The sequence below is a fragment of the Epinephelus fuscoguttatus genome, linkage group LG18 (genome assembly GCF_011397635.1).
Source record: "Epinephelus fuscoguttatus linkage group LG18, E.fuscoguttatus.final_Chr_v1".
NCBI lineage: Eukaryota > Metazoa > Chordata > Actinopteri > Perciformes > Serranidae > Epinephelus > Epinephelus fuscoguttatus.
This window is the reverse complement of record NC_064769.1, coordinates 20718635-20743070: the sequence shown is the minus strand read 5'-3', so window position 1 is coordinate 20743070 and position 24436 is coordinate 20718635. Positions and strand designations below refer to the sequence as shown.

Here is a 24436-nt window from a genome sequence, read left to right as displayed (position 1 = left end):
AAAATTAAGCATTTGTTCTGAAGCATCTTTTAAAATATATGAGTGCAGTGTGTTTATAATCTGTTGATACAAAACCCCCCAGAAATGAAGATTCAAAATGTTAGTGTCCCATACAGTATAACAAGTGCCCTAGATGTTTGAAGAACATTTTTTAAATCCCAAACTCTGGAAAACAAAAGGCAGATTAGTACATACATTAAATGAACATACTAAATGAGTAAAATACTTTGTTATACTCGGCGGGCCACAAAATAATAAAAGGCAGACTGACAGAACAATAATATAACAGATAAAGTGTCAGCAGAACAGACACATACAGGTCTGACTTCTCATTGTATGAATACACTGCAGACATGCATTAATATAAAGGGTGGCATACTGGTACAAGCAGACAGATACAAAGAGAGACATGCATTTACCTGCAGTGGGCTAATAGGAGGTGGAGGTGCTTTTCGTTTTTTGGGAGTTGTGATCCGTTCATCACTTAGTTTAGCTACTTGATCATGCTGAGGAGCCAGCAAGGAGACAGAAGAAAGGCAATGGAAAGAGAGAAAAAGAAAGGAGGGATTCAGTGCTGGTTAGTAAGAGGAGGGTCAATCAATGAGCGCTACACTAGGACTTCAATTTTGTTTTCCAAAAACAGAAACCAAAAGATTTTTGACACATAAGAAAAGCTGATACTAAACTACAATCCATGAGTTGTAGATACACAGTAAAAAGTTTTGGCTTAATTTTCTTTTCTCACTATGAATCACTGAAGTCCTAAAAACAAATTTAAACTTACTATCAATGGTTAATTTGCTGGTATAAGTTCAAGTGTTATAGTAACTTTGATTGACTGTTTGTGAAGACCTCCAAAGAAATGTATGAAAAACAAGGCTGGTGTGTTACCTGGGGACTTCTAGGAGACTTTGCATCTGTCAAAGGACATGGAAAGAACATCAAAAAAAAAATGGACACAAAATGAAATGATGATTACAGCTTTCTCTTTAGAGGTTTTACGCTTTCTACTACAGGTGACATCACATTCATAGCAGGGTTTCCACACCTACTTAAACATCAAATTCAAGGACTTTCCAGGCCCAAAGCCCTCAAATTCAAGGCCCAAACACACCAAACTTTGATTACTATTACAAACTGAGACTCAGAAGCTCACAGACAACAATCAAAAAGAGAGAGAAAGGCTTGAATCACTTCAAGGCACTTGAATTAAGTTAAAAGCCTTTATTAAAAAAATATGCCTGCTTAGATTAAAGCACCAACTGGTTTCGACCCTAAGGTCTTCATAAGGGTGCAAGAGAGTGGACAGGAGTCACTCCAAGGGGGTGTCACTAATCCTGATTAATATTTGAATGCAGGACCCACCTGCATTCATTTATTGCTTGACTCTGGTCCACCCTCTTGCGCCCTGATGAAGACCTTAGGGTTGATAACTGGTCAGTGTCTTAATGTAAGCAGCCATGTTTTTTGAATGAAGGTTTTTTACTTTAATTCAAGTGCATTTGTTCCTGCTCTGTGCATGAATGCCTGAAGTTCATTTTTTCTTCCTATGTGCTGACCCTTTTCTTCAAGAGCACCTGTGTTTTTTTTTTCTTGAGTCTCATATAATAAAGACAGGTGTTTCAAAAAAAAAAGAGGCCTTGATTTATTTTTTCATGTAAATTCACAAGCTCTTTCCATGTGCCATGGGAACCCTATCACACAACCAGAAGAGCTTACACCAAAAATTGGAAGAAGAAGAAGAAGAAAAAAAAAAACACACCAGCAGGAGACCTCCTCCAGATGTCAGTGTTGACTTTCTGTTGAAACCAGAGCAGTACAACTCTCCACCACACAGTGGCGATACATGTGTATGCATTTACTGGTGATCATGTTGGGGGGACAAAGATCTAAAAAGAGGTATTATGGGGACTCGACTCTCATCGGGGGCAGAGAACTGGTCCTCACAAGATCAACCATTAACACATTCACATTCACACATTTTTTGGTGAATGTTTGAGTTAGGCTCTGAGATCAGGCTTAGGGTGGTGAAGCTCTGACTAAGTCTCCAGAGAAATAATATGAGTCAATGCAATGTCCTGAAGTCATAAAACAAGTGTGTGGGCTTTTGATCATAAATAATACTGTCCAAATAGTGAAGATACACACTAACACTCACCCTCTGCTGCCTCCATGAACACAGTGAGTGTCTTTATGTGACTTTGCATAACTCTTACCTGGGACCTGTTGTCTGTTCAGGGCAGCAGTGAGGGCAGTTTTGACCTCAGTGTTGCCTGACAGCTTGGCGTAGTGTAAGACATCATGGCCTTGTGAATCTACAGCCGACAGATCTGCTCCTCGCTGAACCAAGACTTCAACAACTGAAACAGCGTTGGACTCGCTGACCAGCATCAAGGCTGTCCTGCAACACAAACAGAACAAATAATGATCACCAACGCAACATCTATCCATCATCCAGAAACACAAGTGTCTTATCTGGGACTAAGTCTAATGTCTATTCATTCTCTTTAAACCTGGTATTTCTGTACAGTTGCAGTTAAGATCAGGCAACACACAAAAAAAGACATTCAATACAGCCCTACTTTATTCAGTCATCACTGCTCATTCTTTAATTTCTTTTGTGTTAATTCCAAGTGTGTGCCTTGACCGTTTTTGTACCTGCCACTGTTGTCGGAAGTGTTGATTTCAGCACCGCAGTTGAGCAAAGCGCTGCACACCTCAGCATGACCGTGTTTGGCTGACAGCAGCAAAGGGGTGAGCCCGTCCTTTTGGACAAACAAACATTATAAACATTAGATAAGACTGAAATCATCCTATGGAGGGACCACAAACCAACACAACACACATAACTTATCACATGTGACATTAGGACGTGGGCCTGGACATGAAGTATCGTAAGTGTCTGTGTGGTGAGAGAAATCTCAGATCCGTGTGAAAAAGGAGAGAAATGTCTCCTAAATGAATTTCCCAGCACAGAAACAGGAAAGTCAAAGCTGTTCCAGTTTCTGGAGAGGCGTAGATTTGGGGAAAATCCCTGAAATGATATATTTGCTGTTCTAAATGAATGGGCTGACTCAGTAGAGTTGCCCTGAGTTGGGCAACTGAGGCAGTATTATATGCAACGTAATCCCACATTTTTCACCCAGGTTGACAGATCCTAACCCCAAGCATGACATTTAACCTAAACTTAACCATCTTTGACCTCGATCTAAACTAAACATTTGACTGGATGGGCTTGTGGAGGGCGGTGTACAGATGGGAGCCGCTGCCCAAACATCCTCTCCACTAAGATGACATTAGAAAACTCAATACTCAATATCAAAACTGTATGAATAGATGTTAACATTTTATAATATCCATCATTAGTAAATGGTACATTATTAGTCAATTCAACTTTAATTAAGTTATTTTGCAGATGACAAACAATAAAATTATAATTTATCATCTTAACTAATTATTAGTAACAATAACAATGATTCTGACTAAATTAGTTAACTATTTATAGTTTATTCTTGCACACATTATAACACTTCCACCCATTTCATTCCCTGGTCATCCAATACAGGCACTTTGTCACAACCCTCAGTGTCTCATAGGAATGGACAGGACACCCTTTATCGTGTCTATAGCCCCTTTTACACTGCCTCTTCAAGGCGGGGATTTCACGCCATTATGCTGCCTCGCCATTCTGTATAAAAGGTAAAATGCGGAATTATACAATGCCTGTATAAACGGAACGCCCTGCAGAACAGGATCATGGGCAGCACAGATTACAACATGTTTTAGCTGCTACCTCCTGTGGGAGACTTTAAAAGGAGCTGATACCAGTTTGCAGCTAACTCAAATACGAACAACGGCCAAAAATGTCCGCAAATTAGAAAAACAACGAGGTCCAGGAACTCCAGAGGACGAGATCAGCTGCCGTATAACAGAGAAGGTAAATGAATGTTCTTGCCACGTTATGCCGTTGTTTTTGTTCATAAAGCTCTGCTCACGTGTTACATGTTACATGAGGGGCACGTGCTGTTGCACTAAATGCCACGCGTGTCACGCCTCTTTTGCTTCCATGATGCCAGCATGCTGTCTAAAATCACAGACTACACACACCTAACTCCCAAACTATGCAGACTTTCTTGCTCTTTATGCTACATCAGTTGCTCTTAGCTTCAGGTACTGCTTCAGGTGAGTTTACAGTTCAGTTAGCAGAAGGTCCGATGCCTCTCATAAAGATGCTAATGGGTGCGTTTGGCATCAATATCACATGTAGAGGTCTAAACGATAAACGAGGTACAGACTTCCATCTGTGTCACCAGTAATGAGGAAATACAGTGAGTGCTGGAAGGAGCGGTTAGTGACAACAACCCCACCCACATTTAAGGGTACTGTTTGCAGTGGAAACACTAGGGTCTAGGTACCATGTCTGAAGTGTTACTTTTCATTCAAAAGGTACCATACTGAAAGTGTTTGGTGGAAACAGGACTAAAGAGGCAGTATTTGACACTCTGTGAATGACAATAGGCTTAGTTAGTATAGTTAGTATTTGTTAATGATCAACAAATGATCTGTAAACCTTTACAAAATTGTTTGTAAAACATCTATTAACATTACTGGACCAGATATTTATTACACTTTTAATGGTTAAGTAGTTGGTTTGTTAGCCATCTATTAACATCATTTGGATCGCTATTATAAAGTTGCAACTGATTGATATAATACCTTGTTAAATACTTTGTAAAGCAACTGTTACATAAATTATATTATTACCTATAATTAGTAAGCATTACTTATTATCATTTCAATGTTTGTTGAACAGTAAAATAACTATAATACAAAGTTTAATTAGCCTAACTTTGGATTTATCTTTCATTAATGACTGATTGATTGAATGATGTATTAATGATTAAACAAGGGAAAAATAAATCTGAAGTCACGTACAACTAGAAGAAAGAATGTCAAGAAACAAGTAAAGCCTGTCAGCATAGCTTTGTGTTTTAGATTACAAGGCTCCAGCTTTCACACACCACAGAGAACAAAACTATGTTGTGGGTTCCTCTGAGCTTTGCTGAAGACTTTAACAGCCCCGTGTCTGCTCTGCTCAGTCTGTGTCTCTGCTGAACTGCTCCTACTCTGCAATCTAAAAGACAGAATTATAGTTTTTCTTCTCAGGGTAATAGATTCAGTGTCTGTGGGGGTGAATATAAGAGCGCAGGTGTATAAATGTTTGTCTACACTTGTTATTTGAGTTCCGTTCACAACTTGCTGTCATCTTGTCAGTTTAAAGCCAGAATACCAAATTTGGGCAGCAAGGTAAAGACTGGGCAGAGCTGACGTGGAGCAGCAAGCAACACAGCTAAGTGTGATCATTTCAGAGGCCTGTCAATCACCAAAAACACACACACACAAACATGCCCCTGTTTAAAGCGGAATACACTCCTAATGGAACAACAATTGTCAAAACTGGCTCCAAAACACACATTAGAGGAGCTGAAATTGGCTTTAAAACTGTAACTTCTCTCTGTGGTTACTAATATAGACACAAATACTGTACATAATTTGTGTTTCTATGTATAACAGCCTGGTGAATGTATATTTAATAAGTACAACATGTGACAGGCTATTTTAGAAAGGCATTTTTTTTTCATACCACCTCTTACTCATAAAAACTGACGGGAGAGGGGAAATGAAAGTGGTTGTTGTGCTCGCTCTATCACTTCATGTGCTGCTGAATGAGAAATAGGCTGCTATATACCCAACCTTTTTAGCACGTGACCTTATAAAAAGCAGCAATGTCTATTTGTGATCCCTCTTCACATGTTGCAAATGTCAAGGAGCTGTGAACTGTTGAAACAAAGAGTGATCAGATTGTTTCATTTCACTAAGAAGCCCTAAGAGGTAAAGTAAGCGCAAAATAGAAAGAAAAATTGTTGTGTGAGAGAAATGTCTTTTTCTTCTTTCCTATTGTGTCTCACCACTCTGTACGAGGTCCTCACTCCCAGGTTGGAAATCATTGCCAAAAATTCCATCTGAAAACCACTCAACTTGTATTTCATTTCTGAGGAAAGTAATAAAATCACTCATCAAGCTACTTTTGGTATGTGGATGTCCAGGGCTGCCCCTGACCAAATTGGGGCCCTAAGCGAAATTTTATTTGGAGGCCCCCATCCCAAATGTATCATAGGTACAAAATGACCATACAACAACTTGCCATTTAACTTGACAACCTTTACTGGCAATAACAAATGTACTGTAGATACAATAGTTTGGCTGTATGAGTCAAATAAAATAAAAAATTCAACCTGAAATAAATCAATAAATATTAAATAAAAATAACTTCAAACTGAAATAAATAAATAAACAAATCTGAGTCACAAATAGCCATCAAATACTCATCAAAAGAAAGTAACTTCCACCACCTCAATCCCCCACCCTTGATTAAACACTGAAAATAAAATAACAAGAGGGAGACAGGTTTTTCCTATTTAATCTCATTTTGTTATATTTCTCCCTCTCCCCTCTCTGGAGGCGTCCGATCTCCCTCAGCCCTCCGCCTCTCCCACCTTAATTAAACACTGAAAACAGAAATAAAATACAGAGACATTCTTTTCTATTTTCATCTTATTTAGCTATATTTCTCCCTCTCCCCTCTCTGGGAGCATCCCGGCCCCGCATATACCCCCGAGACTCGGGTCTCACCCTCCGTGGAGCCCGCCCTCCCGTCCCCGCACACACTCCTGAGGCTCTTTTGGACGACATGTCGACAACTCTTCACCTGCTGCAGCTCTGCAAGTGCCTGCCAGCGCACCCCTCTTATTGTTCAGATGTCGAGTGCTGTCAATCATTGCAGCGACGCATGGGCAGTCAGGTCTCTTCTCTCCTTCCTCGAGCTGATTCTACGCGTGCCTCACGGTAGCGCATGTGCGCATCCATTGCGCATATGCGCAAATGCGTCCCCTCGTGCAAAATGTGGCCCCCCATGGAAGATGAGGCCCTACGCACAGCGCGTGTTCTGCGTTTAGGGAGGGGCGGCCCTGTGGATGTCCACTGGACCAGCCTGGAACTGACTCATGCCAATTTAACTTTTACCATACTGCCTAGAACACACACGCATACTGTCATTTTGTCTTGTAAGACTCTCATGGCTTTGATTCCAAATCAGACCACAGCACACTGCAACTGTACCGAGTTAAACTTTTGTTAAGACGTTCCTCCTGAGCCCTGCTGAGTTAAGATGACTGGTAACATTTTGAATGATAGATCGATAGGGGCTGGAGCCTATCCCAGCTGACATTGGGCGAGACAGGGTACACCCTGGACAGGTCACAGGACTATCACAGGGATGACACATAGAGACAGACAACCATTCACACTCACATTCACACCTACGGCCAATTTAGAGTTATCAATTAACCTGCATGTCTTTAGACTGTGGGAGGAAGCTTAAGTACCCAGAGAAAACCCACGCTGACACAGGGAGAACATGCAAACTCTGCATTGAAGGGCTCCCCCACCCTGGGGTTCGAACCAGGAACCCTGTTGTGAGGTGACAATGTTAACTACTGCACCACCGTGCCACTGAACAAATTTCTATGTGCAAATATGTTGTTATGGGATTTTAAAAAATATAGCAAAACCAGCATCAGCCTCAAAAAACAAGTATCAGTGGGGCTCTACTCTGCATATTGTTGTCTGTATATCATCAGTGACATGACTCTCTTCTGGGGTAAAGAAAATGGGATCATGTTTATTCAAAATTGTCTCTTTTGTCGTCTTCTAAGACTCTTTAACCCACTTGAACAAAATGCATGGATGCCAAAGAATAACCAGGCCATGTCTGAATTGTGTCAAGGCTGAGTTTCTCTAAGTAACTGAGAAATATATTTCTTTCCAACTGCATAAGGAACATAAGGAAGCGTTTACGCTACATAGTACCACTGTCTCTGAGCAGAATTTAAGTTTACATTCACTTGATTTTCTCTAAACATTTTTTGTCTGCGTATGTGAGACCTGGCAGATGTTCCACGGTTTCATTCTGCATCGTATAGGTATTTGTTACAGCCATGATGGATGCCCGAGACTAACAAGCTGGCATGTTCTGCTCAGCACTGAAACAGGAATATTTTCCAGACGACTTTGTGGTTTTCAGTCTTTATGTCCGCTAACAGCAGACAGACCTGCTCACATCTCACACACACACATTTGCAGATAGTTATGGCTGGAAAAAATGAACACTGTTTGACAAGAGTGACATCACATTTTGTTTTCCTGTCAACAGCAAACAGCACTAAAACACTGTCTCTCAACTACAAAAACATGCTTAACAATTGTTGGATTGACAAGGAAGACATGCTTGAAAACCACATGTAAATGTCACAAAAAAAGGCTGGTTGGGGCTGCTCCAAGTGCAACATGATTTCAGAAAAACTATACTTAAGCTTTAAAGTCCTTACAGCCAGTGGTACAAAGTGGTAGCATGAACCAGTTTCCAAAGCCACAACATACAACTTGTCAAAGGCTTAAACAAGTGTGAGGCAGCAATAAATTTTAATTAGAAATAAATATAATGTCTTTGGTGTAGGCTAAGAGACCACTGTGTTTCTGTGTGTGTGTGTGTGTGTGTGTGTGTGTGTGTGTGTGTGTGTGTGTGTGTGTGTGTGTGTTTATCTCCAACAGGCCAGCTGTGGCGTGATAATAAAAGGGAAATAAATGGGCAACACATTCTCTTCTCTTTTTCTTTTCTCTCACTTGCTCTCTTTTTCTATTACTTACACACTCACACACACACAAAATATCATGCTCATACAGCCCAGTTGGGTAAAAACCACAGGCATGGAGCGTCACTGCAATGGAGACCACATGTCTGCGGCTTGAGAGCAGAGTTCCCACAGTACACTGACCCCCTACCTCACACGCATTCATACCTTCATGCACATGCACACACACAATGTACAATCAATCTTTAAACGGAGGACGACAAATGGGAGGAAATGTCAGTTAATGGGGATCCTTCAGATTGTAGATTTACAGCTGTGAGAGATGACTGCAGTTAAATTACAAACTTAAAAAGCACTTACGGGGACGCAGACAAAACTATAGTCGGGAAATAAAATATTTGACAGCAGAGAAATACAGAGAGCATCCTGTTGCAAACAAAGTACCACTACACGGGTAAATCTTAAAGAAAATCCAAAGCGTACAAACAGTGATCATCCTTCCTCGAACACATTCCTCTCTGGGAATAAGCATTATGAATGAGACTGAATGGAGCATTTCTGTGGTCTTCATCCTGTTTCAGAGCCCCTCACTATCCTGCCAGGAAAAATAAGTCTGGGAAAGACAGAGAGTAGAAGTAATAATGAAAGTACATACTGCATCTTTCAGGTTGATGGGACTTTTGAGTTCACACAGCAGTTGGACGGTCTGGATGCTCCCACTGGCAGCTGCGGATAAAATAAAACAAAGTCAATCATGAGTAAAGCGCGAAGGTGTTGAGGATTTAATTTAATATCTCCCTTTCTGATTTCCAAAAGACCAACTTAATTAAAATTAAAATGAGTTAAACATGACTGGGCTGTCTAAAAAAAAAAGAAAAAAAAAAGCCAGGATCATGGTGGCTGTGATGTTGTAGTACATGACACTTGTAAGCCATTACCTCTACTTTAAATGTGCAACACTGACAAATAAACAAATAAAAACTCTAATAAAAACAATGATAAGTCTATTGTCAGCTAGCATCAGCATTGTAACATGAACTGAGAAGAAGCTCAACAGAGATTTGTCATACTCAGTGGAGGCTGATGATGTTGAATAAACATTTTTAGGGCAATGAAAAAATGATGGACTCCATGAGAACCTTCTCATCACTCAGTATTTGGTTTGAATATAAACCTGTTAAGAGTATTATGGGAACTTTTGATTGAAACAAACTGGGCTGAAATCACCTTTAATCACTTCATTCTGGATATGGTATAGGATTTCATCCAAACAAAATCCGAGCTTAAATTTAATCACACAAGATATTTTCCCACGTTCTTGTCTAAGCAGACTAATCTCTGATAAAAGCACGTTTGTTTAATTAACTTTCAGGACACCGAGACACTTACCAGCGTGATGCAGAGCAGCCTTTCCTGAGCTGTCTACAGCATCGACAGGACATTTACTCTGGAAGGGAAACAGAAACATGTTAGACCTGCAAATCAATGTTATACATGGATTATGAATGATTATGAAAGGAGAGTCTGACTGTTAACTACTGTTAAATACACTTTTCGTGTGTCCTTGAAATGCAGTACATTGCAATGCTTGTTACGCTTTGCTACGTTACTCCACTTATCCACCATGTCACTACTACTACTACTATTACTACCAGTTACTGCCTATTAGGTGAATTCTTATATTTCCTTGACTGACTTAAAAAAGTTTTCAGATAATGTGTCTGACCGTGCCCCAAAATGTGTCCAGATAATTATCAAAACTCAAATTGAATTGTGGCTGCATTTATGCTCATGGCGAGTATCAGAGTATAATAGTAATGGAGTCTATTTTCTAAGGAGCTGGCACCAAAATGGCAAAAAGATGTTTCTGCTGTTTGTACCAGCAGACTTGAGATTGGTGTTAACAGGCAGGTGTGTGTTGCCCAGATGCTGCAGATTGTCATGGGACAGTTGGGTCAGCAGATCAGAGCAAGAAAAGTCTTTGTGTGTCTCCTCCTGCTGAGATCTGCTGATCTGCACACACACAATCAGCAGACAGAAGAAATGAGGCGGTGAAACTGTTTTAGACGTCTGAACAGATAGCGAGACTATTTAGAGTGTATGCCTCATATGGTTCATGCTCCTGCTTTCACACATTCCTTATTTGCTGCATGAAGTAATGCGTCCAAGGAGAAGTCCTGCTGGGTGGCCTGATGCTCTGCCATTTAAACATTCTTAGCTCCATATTTCTAGCTCTTATTTTTGTACAACACATCTTGAAGAGGTTTCAGTGACCCTAAAATACTGCACAGCTATCATATTAAATCAAAACCATGAAGAATCTTATCACTGAGGGACCATACTGTGTTTAAAATACATGGTTTGATAGATTGCAGCAACTTGTAAGATCTGAAGAAGCAAATATAGAGATACAAATCACACCTTATCCACCTTACCTGAATGAGCTTTTTGCAGCATTCGATGTGATTGTTTTTGGCAGCCAGGTGCAACGGATTATAACCTGAACATAAATCAAGAGAGTCCTTAGTTAAGATCTTTATCAGGCCAAAGACTTTTTATGACAATGAGATGAAATAATAAAGAGGACAACTACAAGTAAGGTTTCAGCATTATACTGGTTTCAAGGTATACTGTGATATAAAAGTTGGCGGTTATCATACCATGTGCATTTGCTAATCTATGATATTAAAGAAATCTGCCGTTTAATCTCCCCTTTATTTTAGTTACTTTCCAAGATGAGACTTTTTACACATACTGTCAGTAACAAAATTGTTTCAAGTTTCACTTATACTAATTAAATGTTTGTTTCACCAACAATAAGCCTTCTATTGTCATTCCTTTAAAGGTCATTCTGACCGATCATTTAAATTCTGTAAAACTGATACCATGAAACTGCAAAAATATCATACCGTTACAACCCCTAACTACAAGACAGGTCTTAGAAGTGGCACTAGAAAGTATGTGGACATTAAACTTTTCTATTTATAGTATTTACTGAAACAAATGATTGCATTAATGCATAAATGCTAGGGATGGGAATAAAAATCAATTCAGCATCGTATCGCAATGTTTTTGTGCGGCAATACTGTATCATCAAACAATGCAAAATTTTATTTTTTTTAATTTTATAAATTATTAGTATTACAAATACAAATTCAACATTAGGTAGCCTACTAGGAAATCAGGTCAGCCGAGTCAGTGATCTCATTTAAGAGAGACTCCATCGATTTTACTTGAGTTTTAAAGTCATTTAAACTGTCATTTATTTCCTCAGTTTTTATATACCTAAGTGTTTTTATTAGTTCTTGTTGTTGTTTCCATGTCTGTCTGTTAATTGCTGACATGTAAAGCACTTTGTAACTATCAAAAATAGAAAAATGCCCATGCACAGCTGAAGTCAAGGTGCTGGTACTGTGGCAAAAGTACAAACGTATAAAGAAAAAACCACATATATTGTGGCTACGTACCGCACACAAGACAGGACTAAGAAAGAGGATTGAGAATTTAATAGAGCAATGCGTTTCGCTTACAGCTGGTGAGCCTGATGAAGCTGTAAGCGAAACGCGTTGCTCTATTAAATTCTCGATCCTCTTTCTTAGTCCTGTCTTGTGTGCGGTACGTAGCCACAATATATGTGGTTTTTTCTTTAAACGTTTGCACTTTCTAACTATGTTTTGAAAAGCGCTTTATAAATAAAGATTCATATTATCATACTATAATAATTTAATCAAATGCATTGTCAGTCTTCTAGATACATTTTGCTGCTATAAAAACAATGGGATGAACAGACTGATTTTTTTTTATCTTATTAGATAAAGCAGATGTTGACAAAGTTTTCATTTGGGGATATAATTAACAGTTTAAAAAAGCTAATAAATCACAATCGCAATACTGCATCATCGTCGATCGTGATATCATCGTATCCTGGATCCTCTGGTGATTCCCACCCCTGATAATTACAGAATCTAAACTAGGGGTGTCAAACAAATGGCCCAGGGACCAAAACTAGCCCGCCAAAGGGTCCAATCCGGGCCTCTACATGACTTTGCACACTTAATGTTGATGTTGAACTGAATATGGAAATACTAAGACACACTGTTGAATTTGCATGTCATTTTTCTTTCTTTGTTTGGTAAATGGATGAACATTTTCAGAATGAAAGAAAAAGTTAAAGGTGTTGATATTTATAGGTTACTGTGCAGTGATTTTACTGTTCCGGCACACTTGAGATCAAATTGGGCTGTATGTGGCCCCTGAAATGAAATGAGTTCCCTGATTTAAATAATCACCACATGAATTATCACTGCTGTATATAACCACATACCTGCAGCATCAGCGATTGACAGGTCAGCTCCATGGGCCAGGATTGCAGCTAGGCAGTCTGTCTGTCCACGTGCAGCTGCCACATGAAGCCTGTGTGAAAAACCCAAAGCAAAGAATAAGAAAAGCAGTAATTGTCAGAGGTTATTAAATCACAACAGCAGAGATGTTTGTAAGTGAACTACCATTTTCTAGTTTTCACATTAATTAAGATATCATGATGTGAGAGCTTGAACATCCTTAAAAACTGCAACTTTGCAAAATATTGCTGCTATGTGCTCATACAGCCACAACCCTCTGAAAAACCATAATTTGTAATTCTTAGGCTGTATTGTCTGTTTGTCTGTATGTGTGAGGCAGGCAATCAATACAACCCCTTTCCAGCTCAGTGAGCAGAAAGAAAAAACCACTACACATGCCCAGCATTCCCTTGGTGTGTAAGTAGGATACACACTCACACTCTCTTACACACTCACACAACTATGCCCACATGCCTTTCAATCAGGTTTTATCACCATAGAGATACTGTAGACTTCGTCTTTGTGCATCCTGAAAAGATTGGAGCATTGAGATCCCAAACCACCACATTCATCGTGATTTACAAAGGCTGTGAGCGTGCATCAGTGTGTGTGTGTGTTTCTGTGTTCTGGTCGCACACAGAGAAAAGGTCAAGGATGTGAACTACTGAGGGAACAAAATAGCCTGTGTGTTTGTTTCAGCATGTGAGAGTCTGCACATTCGTTTCTCGTTGCATTTGTTCCTGTGTTTTGATGTTCCTGGCTCTGCGGGAGCTGCTCAACACATTGAGGTCAGTGGGTGTTGTGTTTCAGAAAAAGAAAGGAGGTCAAATATTAACACTGAGCCTCTGTGTTATCAACAATCTCGACTGGCGAGGCAACGAGCTTCACCGCCTCTGCAGAAATGAGCCGGCTCTCAAACACTGAATGTCAGGGAGGCTGAATGAATGGATGAAAATGTCAACCTTTCAGGAACTAAGAGGAACAGCTGTATTTTTAGATTGGCCATTCATTTTTAACATTGTGCTGTGGAGCGTGAAAGTAGTTTCATAACCCCTCGACTTGAGAATTTGAGCATATGCTGTAGAGATAAACACAGTATGTAATCCTAAAACTGAAAGGAAAACACAAAAATAACCAAGACTAGATAATAGTTCCCTGAAATTGAATACCCCCACTTTTATTTTACCACAATCACACTATTTCTTATCACACCTTTGTCATGAAAGTGTGAGCTGCGTCTCAGATAGCGCCTGAATAGCTGCACTTGTATTGTATTTACTTATCAGATATTACTAAACCAGGCTGCAAGCTGGGGATTTGCACTTCATATTCTACTCAGGTTGTTGGTTTGCAGCCTGTCAGTGTAGCAGATCTGAATCAAAGTGTCTTTCCTTTATGATTGAAGCTGCTTCCCCCAGCTCATATATTACCCATCTTACAGCAGGCAAGGAGTGTAAATCACAAGTTTCATCATGTTTCTTTCCACAACAATATGATATTTGCTGATATCACAAGGTCTGCCACAATATGATTTTGATTCAGTTCAATCTAGGAGCCTGCGATAGACGATATCAGCAAATATCTTCATTGTCTTTTTCTTGGCTGCTTACCATTATCTGCTTTTTGCCTTTATTTGATAGGTCAGATATGGCGTGAAAGGGGGAGAGAGAGGGGAATGATATGCAGCAAAGGGCTGTGGATTGGAATCAAACCCTTGGCTGCTGCAGCAAGGACACAGCCCCTTCACTTTGCATCGATAACACTGGATTATTGATCACTGAATCTATATAGTGTTCCACATCAATATCTTATTACCCCCCTGCAGGCTATTGTCTGTCAATGAGTTACTCTGCAGAAGTAATTTTGTAGATAATACAAAGGATGCTTACGCTGATTTGCCCTCGCTGTCAAGCTTTACAGCGCTGGTGCCTTTCTTGGCAAGAAGTGATGCCACCTTCTCCACCTCGCCATGCTCCACTGCAGCAAGCAGGCGCTCATCATTTTTGTTCCACTCATTGGTCTAAAGGGGATGAGAGAAAGATAAAATCATTATTATCAATATATTTACTACACTGGAAGATAACAACTGTTACTACTGTGATGCATGTATCCCTGGTTTTTACTCTAAGAAAGCATCTTATATCAGTCAATTACCTTTGCTATAGTAAGAATGTACACCTTTCCAACAATGACGTGCATCATTAGACAATAAAACACACATAGGCAAATCTTACACTGCAGTAAACGTGGCCATAATATGAGTGATGTTTCTCAGGGGTACAGATTGTTTTTCTGGATTTGCTTTGGCCCAAACAAAACATTCGTTTCCGATATGTGAGAACACACACACACGTATAAGCAACATCCAATGAGAACAGGCACAACACACACATACACAAACCAAATGGCCACACATTTGCATCAGTGAAAGGCTGTTCCGACAGAGAGAAGTCAGCTATTGCAAAGTTTCAAGCATGATCTCACACAGACACAGCCTTGCAACACTGCAGTCTGATGGCACAAAATACAGCACAGTACGCTTTCAGAGCTGTAAACTACAGCCATAACCTCTGGCAAAAAACAAAACTCACATTATTAACACATCTATATGAAAAGAACGGTGGACTCACAAATATAAGCAACCAAAATTAGGAATATCAAACTAGGAAAGAAGTAGCCACTCATTTAAAAGGAGGATTCAGTATAGACAGATGAGAACATGTGTTTTAAGAAATTCTTGTTAAAGGCTGACAATGAATTTGTCTCCTTAACTTGATAGCAGGGTGAGGGCAGAACTGCACCCGTGAACCCCATGTTGGCAGTGCAATTTCATTAGTCAGCTCTCCCTGCAACCATCTGTGCATATTAGGATGTGGCACAGTATTAGATTTGACCCGATAGCCTACTGACCTACACGTGATAAGGGGGTGAACCCTCTGACTCCAGGAATACTTGCGGTGGTAAACTGTACCCTATTTTGAGACAGCAATAAGCCAGCATAGCAATACATGGTGTAAATAGCCCCTGTGGCAAACACCCAAATGCAATCGCTGCAATACATTTTGCACAGCTGGTGGAAAACTGCAGGGCTATAAAAATCCTCTGTGTCACTGAAACAGCTAGGATGACCACTGGGCTCTGCAGACTTAGCCACAGAGTCATTAATGTGGACCAGCAAGGAAATTAAAAATACTAAATCGTTGGTGTTTTGTAAACTAAAAGTATAAGATGACTGAGAGTGGAGAAGTATTCTTGCGGTTGTGGCAAGGAGCTCTGGAAAGTTGTTGTAAACCCACACACACTCTTTGTGACCCAGGCTTCAACGCACTAAAGCAAGAGGTGAGATACTATTTAGGAGGCAATGTAAGACGAGAAAGTTCTCTGACAGACTGGAAATAACGGATTGGGTATAAAAACACTCAGCTGAGCACTGACAGAGGCATGTGAAAGAGATATATGTGTCTACCAGGTGTCATTCTGTGTCTGTGATGAGCAGTTACGGGCACACTTCAAGTACTTCCAAAAATATCAAAGACAGATTTATGGTTACTACAAAATAAATGCAGGCTCAGGGTATAACACATGTACAGTGGTATGAATTTCAGCAAAGTCATCACGGAAAACCCATGAACACACAGAGCTGTATTGGCAGTACACCTAGCATTAGCCCTTTACTTATTACTAGCATGTTCATCAGTGTGCTGCAGAAACTGCTGCTGTGTTGACTTAAAGTGTTTCTGTATTTGCTCAGGTTTTTGTCTATGTGCTATGTTTTCTTAAAGGTACCCTGTGGAGTTTTTCACCACTAGTAGCGCTGTGGAGTAATGTGTTCACTTGCGAGTCTCGGTTTTGTTTGCACTCACAAGGACGCACATACACGTGCCCGAACATGTGGGCAACCTGATACATATTTGTGTTGCTGGTTTCATGCCAACAGAGGCAAAGAAAGAAGGTTGCAAACCAGCAAAGATGGAGGTAAACGTTACACAGTTTTAAATAACAAATAATGGGCTTACAGATGTTTTGTAAGGAAGGACACATGTTGTCACTCTATATGATCGTTTGGCCTCAAGGATACCTACAATACAATATGGTGATAAAGACGAAATGTAAACATAACTTCTGTCTGTTTTTGAGAAGACTCCCTGGGGCACCTTTAGGTTGCAGTGTCTTGATGACTTTTATCCACTGTACATTTATCCTTAAAGTAAATAAACGAAAACTGTGCATGCAGGTATTTCTGAAAACACACGAATGCGGTCATGCATCAATAAGGTTCATTATGAGCAACAGTTCCAGTTTTTGGCCACCTTTCCTGAAATATTGACCACCTTTGTAGAAATCATAAAATCTATACACTTTTATAAAATAAAACCTCAACCTTCAGGGAAAAAAGAAGCTATTTCACACAGCAAATGCTACACTTCTAATGAGTGCAGCAAACATCATCAAGTAACTGAGCTGAATAAGGACCTGGGTCAGGCGGCTTACCACCTACGCCGAACTATTTCACAGGGGAAACCCCCTGGTGTGGAGAAAAACACGCACAAAGGTGGTGTGGGGTGAGTGAAAGTGGAACAGAGAAATCAGAGAACATGCATCTGTCCATGGCTGTGATGGATGTGAAGTGAAACATGACACAGCAGGAGATAACTGAGGCTATGAAGGACATATCCCATATGGTGTAGTGGTTAAGATCTCTTGTGTTCACAGAGGTGGCCTGGATTTGCCTCCCATAGTCTCATGATTTTCATACAGAAAGTCATGTGTTGTTCAGGCAGCGTGCAGGGCACTGAGGAAGTCACATACTAAATATAGATACAGTGCAAGAACTGAAAAGGAAAAGATGAAAATACATAACTGAAGAAAATGCAAAGAAACATTCATGTACATATAATTGTTATACAGTGTTTTTGTTGCCAGGGTTTTGCCAAAATCTTCAAAGAGAGGTTAAGAGGAACTTGGAGAGTGGTTTGTTTATATTATTCAACACGGTACCCAGTACTTTTCTTATCATGTTTTGTGGACATCAGGAAGGGTGGAACTCGCTGCTGTAATTGAGTGCCTTTATGATCTGGACACAGCAGCAAAACAAACCCACTCCTATACATGACAGACTGAGTAAGAGGAGCAGACACATCTTGCAGATGGTGAGGTGTCACTTTATGTGGGAATTTACTGGAAATTGACACTTGTTAATATTTGCATGAAAAGTCTGCCAACTGATCTCAATCTTCTGATTCCTTATATCTAACCCTGAAAGGAAAGGTGCTTGTTTATCTGAAGCCCTGGGACTGACTGTCCAACCAGACTCAGTATATTTTCTCGATAATTTAATCCTGCATCCTAGTCTATTCCAAGCTGCATCTTCTGAATATACTTCGCTTAAAGACATTTTCCACACACTGGCATACAGCAGTACAGGAATTAGATCTTCCCCCATGATGTTGGACATTTCAGTTCCTGCTTTCCACTCATGCAGCAAATATTTAACTCCTGGTATGAAATGATTTTCAGAGTTGCCTAACCGGAGGAGCATGTCACAACTAACACAGGATGATATCATGAAGAGAATACTGATGCAATGCCAAGATGGGGATTCATTTTAGGTACAAAAGTTTTCTGGGAAAATGTCTCACAGAGAAACAACAGGCTTTCAAAGGCACTATGCAATGAAACTACTGCCAGTGTTTATCCTTAAGATGTACCCACCTACGATTTACAGAAAAACCCTGAGGCTGAGCAGAGTTGCCATGAAAGATGGTCAACCACACAAACCTGTCCAACCTTAGAGGAGAGTAAGGGGAGTAACCTGGCAAATACAGAGTTAGAGTGCGGTTTTACGGAGATGGAAAACCAGAAAAGAGGTATGAGCTATTGCAGCACTTAAAACTAAAGTCCAGGGATCTGGGTACTGCATATTTTCTTGGTTCACTTCTTGCTGTCATTAAGAACATTACCAGTAACAGTAAGACAGCCAGTTCTCCGTATCCTCGCTTCAGTAAAGATTTGTTCGTGCTGTGGTTGCTTGTCAGTTGCTTTGAATCAAGAAACTGCAGGAACATTTAGGGCAAAGGAAGCGGCACAAAGGCCCACTGCCCTGTGTGTTCTAACAACTGCCTCATAGCCAAAAGTTTCACTCGAAAAGTATGTAACTCTACAAAATGTTTGACCTCATCTGAACCTCTGCTACGTCTACAGAGTAGAGTCAACACTGCCCTTCTCTATCAAACACAAATATGTACTGGAACTTATTATTACCATGGCATTTATTATACCCAACGGGGATTTATAAGACAAAGAAACCAGTACTACAACATCTGCACATGTTTGTGTACTTTATATGCTTCACACGTCCATGTCTCAAAAGTGGATTTCTCCAGTGTTTATGATTAATTTCACTTGTTTCATATTGAGCAGGACTTCCTCTTTGTACACTGAAGCATCACACTGGTCACACTTGAACAAATTCGCTGTAACTCCACTAACAAGCTCGCTGCAGCTCATACTGCAATTAAAATTTCAGTGGGTGAACTTTTGGGTTTGTGTGTTGCTCTCATTTTAATTCTTGAACACTATATTACTGTAAAAGAAGCAAGTCTTTCCAAAAACTGACAAGTATTATTTGATATTTGTAGAGGATGTTCCTGTCGTGGTCTCATTAACAAGAGCTGCATGAGGAAGATAAACTGAAATAGACTTTGAACTCGTACCAACACAAATACCCCCTGCCGACCAGCACTAATGGTTGTAGGCTGATCAAAAAATGCAGCGCCCTCACGACAGAGCAGCATGACACTGATAGCATTAGACTACAGTACATTGCAATGGACAGGTTTAAGTGGAGCGGAAGGCACTGCTCCAGTTTCGGCCGCATACACAAATAGTGTCATCGCAGGGAGGCTGATGAAATAATCATGTGCTGGCAGAGATGGTGCAAAATCAGCACGGGCCTTGGCTCCGATAAAAAGTGATTGAACAAAGTGTATTTACGAGTTTTCTTAGCCGAAAAAGGGGCATGATGTAGGAATAATTGCCTGTTCAGAGAGAGCAAACAGTGCACTATACCCATGCAGTGTGCCAATAGAAAAAATATCTTCATGTCCTTTGTGCTGCTGTCTTGTATACATATTAACAACAACAAGAGAAGAAAGTAGGCTGATGTAGACTAGCAACTGAAAGCTTGTAGGAAACTAAATATGTGGTTCCCATGGGAAAGGTTTTTTTCTGTGTTGGGAAACAGGTGTGGGGGAAAGTAGCTGTTATGAGGTTAGATTTTGAGAACCCGTTCTGAACTCTAAACTTATGAAACACGTTGAATAAGGGTTATATTTAGAAGAAAACTTTGATTATTTTTTAATATCCTCACATAATTGCCAAAAAACACAATAACACCAGGTCAGCCATAGCTGCTGTCATCATAACTACCTCTAAACTCCTCATTAGAGCTGAAACAATAAGTCTACAGAAAATTACCCAGCAAATATTTTCATAATCTGTTTCAGCTTCTCAGTGCTGAAAATATGCTGCCTTCCTTTGTGTCACGTAACAGTTATGTGATTGTAAATTGAATATCTGTGGGTTTTGAGTTGTTGGCTGGACAAATGATTCCTAAAATAAAAGAGAAAAGAATCAACAGAATCAACATTCATTTGAAGTCGTGATTCTGATTGCCTGACAAATTTAAGTCATATATTCACTTTCTTTTAGCTCTGTTTTTAATTTCTACCAACTCCTGGGGGGAATATCTGTCTGTGTAACTGCTAAATGGTCCACTACGTTCATCAGCTTTGTCAGTCTGCTGTTTGCTGCTGAGCAGGTAGTGAACAGTGGGCCTTTTGCTGCAAGCAGCTGCCTGCTGCAGCTGAAAATGATGGTGTGAGAGTAGCTAAACAATCAGCCTAAACTTACTATAAAGCTCCGTAAAGCCAACAGGACCTGCAGATGTGGGCAATAATATCCATAGGTTCATTACAACAAGTCACCCCATTTACACTGTTATATTTTATAGAGTTAAGACCTTTAAACACCCGGGCAAGATGAATAAATGACACAAAAATGCTACATACTCACCTGCAAATATTTCACATCAAAACAAGCAACAGGAATTTGCAACAGCTGAAACACTTTACAATAAAAGATTGTGATGCCTATCAATTTGCCAGCAGCGATGCGAATTTGCAACAACTACCAAGACCCTATTGACCCAGAGTACCACCTTGCAATCTGTCTGAAGTAAGCTGTTGTATAGCCTGAGATGCTGTAAGCTTTTTTTTTTTAACTGATTTTCCTTTTTGCAACTGCTCTGAGTAATTTGAGTTCCCTCTGGTAAACAGTTACACAGTGTACATGTCTTGGGCTTTTATTGTGAAAGGTCAGAATGTAAGGAGTGGAACCGGTAGGTGCTGCCTTTGTCAAGGTTAAACGGAGTAATAAAGTCTGCCGTCTAAGTTCAGACTATGGAGCCTCCATGTTGTTGTTTTATATTCCTCATAAGTATAGGCCTAACAGCATTGGCTGATGCCTTCACATAAAAATAAAACAAAGTTTAAAAAAATGACGTCACTCTTTTGCTGTGCAATGTACTCATGACAAAAGTGACAGTTTGAAAAAAAAATATATTAACCCAAGTTAATTGCTTGTTTAAAAAAAAAGCCCCCCGTGTACAAAGGCCTTTATCAAAAAATATCAGTTTTTGGAGCAATCACTTGTTGCAGCCCTGCCCCTCATGATGTATAATCTGAACACAACTTAGCAAAGAGCATGTCGACAAATACCACACATTCAAAGCCAGTGTACTAGACATGAACTCTTAATGACTTTGGACCATATCTGCTTGTACTGAATACTGTTGGTTTAGCCTATATTGGCTTACACTGGTCAGCATAGGTTTAGCCTTTGCACCAGCAATAAGTCATGGGTCACTAATCCTGTGTTTATAAACCAGTAAGACCATCATTGCTCTGTGTGTATTACCAGGAAGTGTAGAGGGATCTCACTTCCTCTCTTGTTTTCAGTTCTGTTTCCCTGACTGCCCCCTGTCCTCTCCCTCTGTCCTCTCTGGCTGTCTGACTGCCCGCCTCTCTTCCAGGTTTTGCCTCTCTCTGTTTCTTGAGCTGCGATAAGTGTGTTTACAGTGGGATCAGGGTGTGGACGGTAGTGTGTGTTCTCTCTCTGTCTTTGGCCTGACACTCATTAAGACACACAAAGAGTCGGCTGATAACACTAAGTGTTTCCTGTTTGTTCAGGCCTGAACCTGGCTGCAAGGACAAGGACAAGAGATCAAGGAGCAAAGAGAGCTACAGAGGTGAGGAAAACAGAAAGCATTTAATTAATTAGTCAGGGTATGCTGAGAGACAAAAAGAAACAGAGAGGCAATGGACTGGTATGAACCAGAATTTTGACTACATATTTGTGCTCTGTGTCCTGCTTTACAGTTATATTTCAATGAATCATTGTTCTCTTGCTCCCTCTCCTCACGTGTCTCAAAAGGTGTTAATTTCTCTCTATTTATGGAGTCTTGAAAACAAATTATGGACTCACAACTTCAAACATCCCGTCATTGCTACAGATTGAGAATAAATTGCAAAGAAAACAGATGCCCATCAAGTGTGTGTGACTGTTTGTTAAACTAATGTTTTGTGCATAAACATTTCTGCTCAGAGTGTTTTTTCTGCTTCTCTGAACTTCCTCAGTTCTCTGAAGGAAAAACAAACTAAGGTCAGGAAACAGTAATTCCTACATCACATTCAGTATGTTTGTAGAGTTCAGTCATTGAGAGCAGGTGGAGTTTAACCGAAAAACCTCTAAATTAGAAAACCTTTAGTATTCCTCTTCAAAAACAGACTGAATAACATGTTTGCTTACCTAAGGATAAAAAGGTGTTTGTTGTTCTTAAATTTTCTGGGTAGTCCTATTTGCCTTCACTATGTGGGGATTACAGGTTATTTCAATACAGCTGATTTGCTTAAAAGCTTAAAAAACTAATTTAAAATTAAGTTACACTTGACCTGACAAGCAAAGAGCCCTTCTGACTCTATTGTTCGTCAATGTACTGCATCTGTGCACTGTGTGAACTCTGACATTGAAAAAGAAAACAAGGCAAATCCTTTCAAAGGAAAAAATGTAAAAGGTAAAACCAGGACTATGTACAGTATATCCACAGCAAATTTCACAGAAATCCCAGAATTACTTTTCCAGATGCCTTGTGATGTTGCGAAAGGGAAATCTGACCTGATGGTGGCACCAGCATCATTCCTAGTCATACCCTGGGGATGAAAAAAAAAACCCTAACAAATTTCATGGTGATCTGGACAGTAATTGTCAGGAAACTTTGCTCTGGACTGAAGTGTTGGAAAGACAGACCAGCTAACTGTGCCCTGCTGTTAGCTGGGCAAGAAAAACAAAAAAGTTTAACATAAAGAGAAGAAAAGTGAAAGAGATGGGACAAACACAGAACAGAGTGGTTACAGGATTATTTTTAAAGATAATGCACACGGAGAGTGAATTGCTAAACCCCCTGTCACACATGCACTGCAAACCTGAAATTATCTAGACATTACCTGCAGGAGCAGTATGTGAGAACACAAATGCCTGAATCAGTTGGACGGGACATTAAACGGACTTTATCCTGCCAGCTCCTTAGTACAAAGTCTGCATAATGTCTGATTGAGTCCCTCTGTGAATAGAGCTGGTAATTGTCGAGGAATTCACAGCAAGGGAGTTGGTTTGTTGATGATGTTTTTACCATGGGGTTTGTGCAAAACTGGAAAAACAAACATCCCAGAGTGAGGAAGAAGGATCATTGACACAAACTGAAGAGATTCAGGAACATCTGCCCATAAGGACTGAAGCCGAAATTGTCAAATAAGTTAAAGGAATGGCAAGAGTCTTTGCTTTTCATGACCAAATTACGAACTGGCTACATTACTACAGTGTAATCCACGTCAGGTCCTGCCTCCTCCATGCTCTAACCAGGCACCACTCCTCAACTATATCAGAGTATTTCCAGTGGGTGAGAAATCTCTGACACAGACAATCTCCTGTTATGTGCCACATGTGTGAAAGAGAAACCCCAGACAATGCCCACACCTGATTCTCCGGACATTGTCTGTAGTTGATATAAAAAATAAAATAAAATAAAATAAACTTAAAAGGCTAAATCATGGAGGGGAAATATGGAAAGGAAATGGAAAGTGGAAGAGGAAAAAACAACCCAAGCCAGACAAGATCATTAGGATGAAAATACAGACACAACTGTATCTGAAAATGAACACAAAACACCATCCACTGCTCCAATTCACACGCTAAACCAGATTTGTGCAAATGAGAATTATGTTGACTGTGGGATTACATGCAGAGCTAAATAAATACAGAGAGGAAAGT

At 40.0% G+C, this 24436-nt stretch overlaps 1 protein-coding gene across 2 annotated transcripts in view; it reads right to left on the bottom strand.

Moving 5' to 3' along the window:
• Window positions 1–24436, bottom strand: part of rai14 (retinoic acid induced 14) — a 52571-nt gene that overhangs the window by 12298 nt on the left and 15837 nt on the right. The window contains exons 3-11 of one of the 2 annotated variants that reach the window (XM_049603779.1): window positions 14941–15071; window positions 13036–13124; window positions 11147–11211; window positions 10101–10158; window positions 9367–9437; window positions 2659–2765; window positions 2217–2401; window positions 892–917; window positions 420–506 (exon numbers count right to left, since the gene is read on the bottom strand). In XM_049603779.1, coding sequence (XP_049459736.1) covers window positions 420–506; window positions 892–917; window positions 2217–2401; window positions 2659–2765; window positions 9367–9437; window positions 10101–10158; window positions 11147–11211; window positions 13036–13124; window positions 14941–15071 — 819 coding nt within the window. The remainder of the gene's footprint in view (window positions 1–419; window positions 507–891; window positions 918–2216; window positions 2402–2658; window positions 2766–9366; window positions 9438–10100; window positions 10159–11146; window positions 11212–13035; window positions 13125–14940; window positions 15072–24436) is intronic. The other variant, XM_049603780.1, reaches the window with a different exon arrangement.